The 8,228-nt window shown below is 36.3% G+C and overlaps 1 protein-coding gene across 1 annotated transcript in view; it reads right to left on the bottom strand.

Annotated features, from left to right (window-relative positions):
* FBXL13 (F-box and leucine-rich repeat protein 13) overlaps window positions 1–6,166 on the bottom strand; it is a 44,836-nt gene extending 38,670 nt beyond the window's left edge. Inside the window, exons 1-3 of the mRNA XM_009865015.1 lie at window positions 6,122–6,166; window positions 4,400–4,500; window positions 975–1,104 (exon numbers count right to left, since the gene is read on the bottom strand). Coding sequence (XP_009863317.1) covers window positions 975–1,104; window positions 4,400–4,491 — 222 coding nt within the window. The 5' untranslated portion in view covers window positions 4,492–4,500; window positions 6,122–6,166. The remainder of the gene's footprint in view (window positions 1–974; window positions 1,105–4,399; window positions 4,501–6,121) is intronic.
* Between the last annotated feature and the right edge of the window lie 2,062 nt (window positions 6,167–8,228).

Here is an 8,228-nt window from a genome sequence, read left to right as displayed (position 1 = left end):
CTTTTGGAAAAAAATAACCAATTACTGGCATTTTGAAGAAGGAACTCAGAGGTAAGTAGCTCTTAACTTTCCTGTAACCTCAGCCCTCACTTCAAATTTCACACTGTCACCACACAATTGTCTCAGCATGATTCTCAGGAAGAAGAAACAGACCCAGTAAAGAGCAGTGAGAGCAAGACTTGCCCCAGCTGCCCTCATCCTTGGTTCTGAAAATGTCTTGTTAGATGGAAAGTTCTTCAGAGTTCATCTTTGTCATTTCATGTATTTTGTAATTTGGGGAATCTTCTCAGTGTATAAAGAAACATATGTGGGAATGTTTATTAAAACATTGGCAGACTTTTATTGCCTTACAGTTTGGCATTTCATACTGCTTCTGAAGCATGTTTCAAGTTATAGTATACATTTTAAAGTTTCTAAAATTCTAGAAGCTTGGTTTTCTTTAGAAGTTTATTAAGAAACTAAAATGATCCGAAACATTAACTATTTTTACATTGTAGCTATAAGCACTACTTCAATTTATATTTAATGCACCAATATAAAATAGTAACAAAAGTGAACTTTTTAATTAATTTCCTTCTCAGGAAACCAAGTGAAAATTCATATATTTCCATTGCAGAGTGGCTTTTATTTTTTTTTATATCTTAGTCAAAACGGCATTTTCAAAGCTCCTGATTTAAAATCCTAACTAATCATGACATAGAATTAGTCTATTTATGGGTACAAAAAGCAAGCCTTGTTCTCATTATAGAGTAAGTACTAGCTGTTTATAGATCTGACAGTTTGTTGGAAGCGATCCGAACGTATAGTGCTATTATTCCTTAGCAAAATTTAAACAGCTGTAGTCATGCAACTCAAAACCCTGGAAGCCCTCTGCAGTGCTTGTTCTCCTTCAGTATACCATGAATGCAGGATGCAGCCAGTCATATAAAGGATTCTCTTCTTCAAAGAATGAAAGAAAGACGTGAACTACAAACCTGAGTGCAACCAGAAAGGTCCAAATAGATGAGCTTGTGACAGCCTTTTCCAGAGCCCAGGTACAGTAAACCTTTGTCTGTGAATTTTCTGCAGTGAGCTAAACTCAGATACTGTAAATTGGGGAAGCTGCTTTGAAAAAACAACAACAAGAAAACAAACAAAAAAAACAACAGAGAGAAAATTGTTACAAGGGTATGTTACAGAATCAAAAGAACATAAAATACCATTTTTCAAGTGTTCTGAGAATTACTGTAAAGAAAAGATGTATGCTATGAAATAGAATTATCTCCTTGCTGAAGTTTGAAAGTCCCTTTCTTCTGCTGCACTTTTTCCTCTGCTCCTTGTATTGCAAATTACTGGGGAATAGCACTATAATGCAACATATTTCACCATACGAAAACAATATAATTTTAAAGTTATCTGAACTGCAAAAGCAGATTTTTTTAATTAACTGGGATTTCTGTGTGCATACTTTGAAAGCTAATAGACTTTTCAGTATAAGTTTGCTGGGCTGTCTTTGTCATTGATTTTACAAGCAGTGCCTGCTGGAAATAAAAATGAGAACTCTATCAAAAGACATTAAAAGCATAAATGTACAGTTAGAGCTTCTCAAGTCATAATTATTTAGAAGAATACTATAAAAAGAATCTGAAAAACTGAAAGACATACAAAAGGGAATTATCCAAAAGTGAATCACTGAATACTGAGTTTTGATCAGTTCTTTTGGAAAATGTTTCTTTATACTAAATGTTAGTTAAGGGAAAGCAAACTGTGTAAGTGGAAAATGCTAATAAATCGCACTCTGCAGAAGGAAGAATCTACACTCTGAACGTATTTAACTTTCCATCTGCAGCTTTGGTTTAATAACATATGGAAAACTGTTTATTTTACTGAAGTAAAATAAAAACTAACTGGAATAAATAACAACTGCCAAGAGCACCACAAATGAAAGCATACAGAAAATCAAAACCTAGAATTACGACCTACTGCTCTGGTAGGCATTAAGTTGTAGGGACATAATTCTGCAGTTCTGCGAGTCAGCAAAAGCAGGCATTTTGAAGAAAGATGGGAACACCCACTGAGGAGCTGACTGCTTAAGGAGTGGCATAGATTTTTGGAACTGACTTTATACTTTCAATATAGAGTGGGGAAATAAGTTAACTTCAACTACACACACCAAAAAAAAAAGAACAGGAAGCTGGAATAGAATGTTATTGTAAAAAAGGATAATACAAAAATATTAAGAAATTAAATATAAGATTATATTTCATTTTTTAAAAAAAAGTGTCCAACATGTATCAGAACCAGACATTAGAATATAAGAGTATGTGTTTGTGGTGTGACTTTTTTAAATGGAAACACTTAATTCACATTAAATATAGAAATTAAAGTATCCTGCTTTTTAGTGACATATTCCACAGAAATGAATGGGAAAAATCAAACTCAGAAAAAGTATACTTCTAAACTTATCTGACAATATAGATAATAAATTAAGAGACTGGATTTTATACTCTGGCAGTTCAGAGCCTTTTCAAAGTATATGTTGCTACAAGGTTGCACAACTTAAGACACAGGGAGGCCTTTCTTACTGCATTTTGAAGACTGTGATCAAAACCTTCCAATTCTTTTAAAGAGACACTAATCTTCTTTACAGGTCATATGACACATTTTTATGATCTGGAAATTTTAACACGTGACTTCTTCTGCCATTTTTAAAGTGAAAGTTTTCTTAAAACTTAAGCGCGAGCACTTGGACTGCTAAAAATCCTTGCTTTGTGTTACAGCTGAATTTTGCAGAAATTCTGTCATACTGTTTTTCCAATTGATTTTGGCATTAGCAATCTCAGGATCATTGTTTTAAAGCAAACTCACAAATTCATGTTCTGACATTTAGTCCTGATAGACAATATGTTGTGTAGTACGGAGGTTAAAATACTTGTCTGGAATAGCAGGAGACAATTAAAAATGATCAAACACTTCTGAGCACGCTCTGCCTACACTTCACTTGTTTCAATAATGGACATCTGATATGCAATAGCAGACTTCACATCAAGTATTATGAAATGCAACACTGCCACCTCTAAGAAGTTCATATTAGTTACAGGAGCTGTGGTGAGCTAATGCTTTTGAGACAGCACGTGAAATGTTTGTGAAATTTGTCTGCTACCAAAATCATCACAGGACAGCAACTTTCTGTGCACCCCTGTCATCTCAGAGACCAGGAGCTTTCCTTTTTGTCCAAAAATTGTCAATAAAAACAATGGTTTTAAGTCAGAAACATATGTGGCTGGGAAAATTTCATATTAACGAGGTATATGTTAACTGCAAAATACATTTTGTCAGTGGAGAATTTTTCTTTTTGTTTTAAACATTTGATTGCATTGAAAGCTTCACCTACTCTGGAGAATTCTTTTTTGGGTATGTGCTGTTTACGCATCAAAAGAAATGAATAGTTTGACTTTGGGTGGCAAAAGCATGCTCAGAATTCAGAATAACATACACTGAGATTACGAACAGTATAATCATTCCAACTTCAACAAAAATATATGGAAATTTAAAACAACAAACTATCAGCCAACATGGAGAAAACACAGATTATGATAAGAATAACGGTGATGAAGAGATGAATCGTAAGACTGGAGACACTAAATGGGAAACTGTGCCAAAACAAATGTTAGTTATATGAAGATATGGCATCATAGACTAAAAAAAAACAAAATTCAAAATATATTACACAAATGCCAAAGAAAACGTTTCTTGACTTTGTGGAGCTGCTGTTGAAAGGAAGAGACTAGTTTTCCTCACAGGAGAGAGGAACAACGACAGCGATCTTCAGATCTATACACATCTTTGTGAAGGCTGCTGTCGTGCCTCTTTTCCTTTACAGCAGCTTTTAATGCAGCAATTCTACCTACCAGGCAGACTTTAAGTCTCATGGAGGGATACATCTAAAACAGGAATGGCAGACCTCTGCAAGAATGTAAACTCTCTGCCTTCAGCTCACTCATCGTCCAAAAAAGAGTTTGGAATGACACTTTCTTTTGTGGTTGTCACACATGCCTTGGCTCACACAATACTCCCAGCCACCATCCACTCTTGCAAAAATAAATTTTTAAGAACGTATCTAGCTTGCAAACTTCTTGCATTATCTGGAGCAATCTGGACATGGCCAAGAATTTTTTTACTAGCACGTTTTTTAGAAGTTTCTGTAAAACTCTGAAACATATAGTGTAATTAGCATCTATTTTTAATTATACTAAAAAGATAAAAGACTTGCTAAGTCAAATGTATGTGCCATTTTTCTCATTTTGTATAGCAGACACAACCGTTTAAATTACTCAAAAAAAGTATTTCTATTACATATGCCTCGAAGTTTCCTACAAAGTTTAAACAAACACACTTTCATATTTCTGTTTAATTTTACCTTGACAATACTTGTAGTGTTGCATTAGTAATATCTGTATATGACAGATTTAAATAAAGAAGAGCTCTGCAACCTTCTGCTATGATTCTCATCGATTCATCCTGAAAAATAAAAAAACATTCCAGAAGTACATTCAAATTATATTTATATTAATTTATCTTACATTTTTATGCAGCATAACAAGGGAAATAAACATGAATTAATATCTTTAAATCACCCTAATAATTTTTATACACCACAGCTATTCTCTCTGGAAGACTTAAAGTAGAATGCTGAGAGACATATGATGCTACTGTTACTCACCTGAAGTATGGTAATTTTAACATACCAATTCAAGGAAACATTACACACTACACAATCCTAGAGAGTACAGGAGACTCTTCACGTGGTTGAAGGTTAGCATGTGTTTACACATTGCATTAAACGAAGATTCTTTTAGCCAGTCCTGGTATCTAAAAGCACTGGGGAAGGAAGCTTAAGGAAGTCTTCCAATTGCCTATGCTGGTTACTCATGGGAGGCTTTAGCCACTCTCATATCTGCTCAAAGAGCAATACGGCTGGGCACAAACAATCCAGGAGACTTCTAGAGTGTGTTGAAGACAATTTCTTGATCCAGGTGACTGGCTAGTGGCCTAGGGAACGTATTCTTGGGGACTTATCCCACAAACAAGACCAAAGTGGTCAAGGATGTGAAGAACTAGAGTGGCTTTGGTTACTGCAACCATGAAAATGAGGAGTTTAAAATTCTGAGACAAGAAAATTGGACCAATTGTAGAAGAAAAAGGCTGAACTTCAGAGCAGATTTTGGCTTGTTTAGGAATCTTAACAGGATTTCATGGCACACAGCCCTAGGGGGCAAATGGACCCAGGAGAGCTGGGTAATCTTCAAGGCCAGGGTGCTCAATGACCTTTTTGCCTCAGTTTTTACTGCTAAGGGTTCTCTTAAGGCTTCCCAGGTGCCTCCCAGGAGCCTAATAGCAGAGTCTGTGGGAGCGAAGCAATACCCATGGTAGAAGAAGATAACATCACAGAGCACCAAAGGAAGTGGGTTGAAGACAGGATGCATCCAAGAGCATTGAGAGAGCTGGCTCCTAGCACTGAGAGGCCTCGCTCATTTTTGAAAGGTCATGGCAATCAGAGGAGATTCCTGATGACTGGAACATAAGAAATATCACATCCATTTTCAGGAAATAGAGAAAGGAGGATCCAGGAAACTACAGGCCAGTCAGCCTCACATGAGTCCCAGGGAAGGTTCTGTAGCAAACCTTCCTTGAAGCCCTGTCAAAGCACTTGAAGGATGAAAAAGTAATAGCAAACAACCACCATGGATTTACCAAGGGCAAAGCATTCTTCACTAAAGCAATAGTTTTCTATGATGAATGAACAAATAAAAGAACTTGGAAACCATATAGGATTAAAACGTATTGTTGTTGAAAACTCCAAACTTAAAGTAACAAAAAAACCCCTCCCCTCAGACCGGTGAAATTTTGAAGACTGCTCATTAGAACTAATTGAGGTTGAATATATCATTTTGCCCTGGCACTGTAGAATACAGATGAGAACTTCACCAAGTATCTCTGAATTCTGTTAAACTTCATTTTCAGAGTACTTAAGAACACAAGCCTCTATTTTTATCAGGAAGATAAATAACAACAACACTTTAAAAAAATCTTCCTTCTTGGTATAAATTAGAGTTCATAGAAAAAAGTCTGTAGTACTTACATTTAATCCCTGGCATTCAGAGAGATTTAAGTCTTGCAAATTCTTACATTCACCTAAAAATAAAGAAAAAGGTCATATTAAAGGTGAACAGTTCAAATTCTCAGTGTACAATATACACATAAAGATTCCTATTATGGACTCGATCCATCTAGACCAATATCCTCCCTGTTACCATGGTCACAGCAGATTACTGAGAAGAAAGCACATAACCCCAAAAGCAGAATACAAAGTTTGAGTAAGTTGGCCTGAAGAAATGTCTCTTCTTACACTCCCTCAACAAATAGCTAGCTTACAAACCAAGCTGTTTTCAGTCTTACATTACCAAAGGCCCAGAAAGCTACCTAACTAAGCAATTTGGTGTTAAGAAATGCCAGAATTAAGTCTTCCACATAGGTTCATCTGTTCCTTCCACCAATATATTATGGCACCCCTATTTCATTACATACAGGAACGATGTTTTCCCTCTGAAAGCAGAGGTGCAACAATCAGGCTGATTGTTGGAAAAGCCCCACCTAATCTTATGTAGGTATGGTATTTCAGATTATTTAGCTGCCTTGAGATGGCATCTTACGTGTGCATATGATCTATTATTTTTTAAAAGTCCTGTTTTGCAGAGATATTGCAATTCTAACCAAATAATGAAATATAGATGTCTGACACTAGAAAAAACAATTACACATTCCTTCAGCCACTCTTCTGCCAAATTTTGAGTCTATCCTCCAAGGTAAAGATGCAACTCCTATTAAATATAGTAATACTTTTTGCCTTAATCTGATACTCAAAAATGACTGATCTGTCTAAACTGCAATGGAAAAAACAGGCCTGATGCAGATATCTAACATAGAAAATGAGGTTTGAAGGGTTTAGAATTAAAAGAAATATATTTTAAAAATCTGTAAAAACATGTTTTCATATAGTAAGCCAAATACATGTTTTCAATTGCAATCAAGCATTCGTATTCTTTTCTATGGGGACTGTGACTTCACTGTCTTAATTCAGTGCCTTTTTGAAGAGTAGGGCAATACTGAGAGAGATTGCACAACTCAGAAGAACCTAACCAATTAAAATCATCCTTAAGGCTGCTAAGCCACACAAATTACAAACTCCTTACTTTTTTCGTTTTAACTTAGCACTAGATGAGACACAGTTATATAATTTTACATGTGAATCTGTAGATGCTACTGAAAGCAGCTACTCATTTTGGTACTATAGATGAATATAATTTAGCTAGCAGACAGAATGTAATACTAGTAAAAAGTTCCAGTTCAGACCTAGGAAATGGAAATGAAGAGGAAAGAATATTTTTATAATTATTTCCTACCTTCCCCTTTAGCCCCCTCCCCATCCCTCAGTTCATCTTTTTATATTTCTGCGCTCTCCTGGATAGAAGGAGCTATCATATTACCAGAACAGGGAACAGTTCAAAACACACACAGAGGATCCTAGTTACAAATCAAGTTATTTAAACATGTTATCAATTTACACTGACTAGCATACAGCTGCCAAAAACTAACAAATAAAATTTCATTTTTCAAATAAGGAATAAAGTCAATGCAAAGATTCACAGTGGGTCACTGTGAGCTAACAGAATCTCACAGAATCACAGAATGTTCAGGGTTGGAAGGGACCTCTAGAAATCATCTAGTCCTGCCAGAGCTGGATCACCTATTTTCAAAGTATTTGTGAGGCTCCAAGTAATGTGATGACTGAGTACTTGACTGAATGCTGCATATTATGCATCATCATGGCTAGGCTTCACGAACGAAGATATGGGAAGGGAAGGGCTCTACCCACACTTGCTACAAGTGCGTTGATGGCTAAAAAGGCCGATGTGGGATAGGCAAGTCCAGCTGCAAAAGGCACAGCAGAAAGTCTCCTTAGGTGGTATTGGTGAGGCACGGTTCTTTCTGCGTTGTCTTTTCTCCTCGAGACTAATTCTACGTGCGTTCTCAAAGGAGGCAGCAGCATTATGGATGGTGTGTCTCCACGTCTCCCAACTGGAGGCCAGAGTGGACCACTGAGGGTAGTCAATATGGCCAAAACTGAGGTATTGTGTCAGAGAGTCCCTGTATCTCATCTTTGGGGCTCCTCTGTTGCGGCAGCTGGT

Source organism: Apaloderma vittatum, unplaced genomic scaffold (genome assembly GCF_000703405.1).
Source record: "Apaloderma vittatum isolate BGI_N311 unplaced genomic scaffold, ASM70340v1 scaffold15152, whole genome shotgun sequence".
In the NCBI taxonomy this organism is placed as follows: domain Eukaryota; kingdom Metazoa; phylum Chordata; class Aves; order Trogoniformes; family Trogonidae; genus Apaloderma; species Apaloderma vittatum.
The sequence above is the reverse complement of the archived record's forward strand: the minus strand, read 5'-3'. Positions and strand labels throughout refer to the sequence as shown.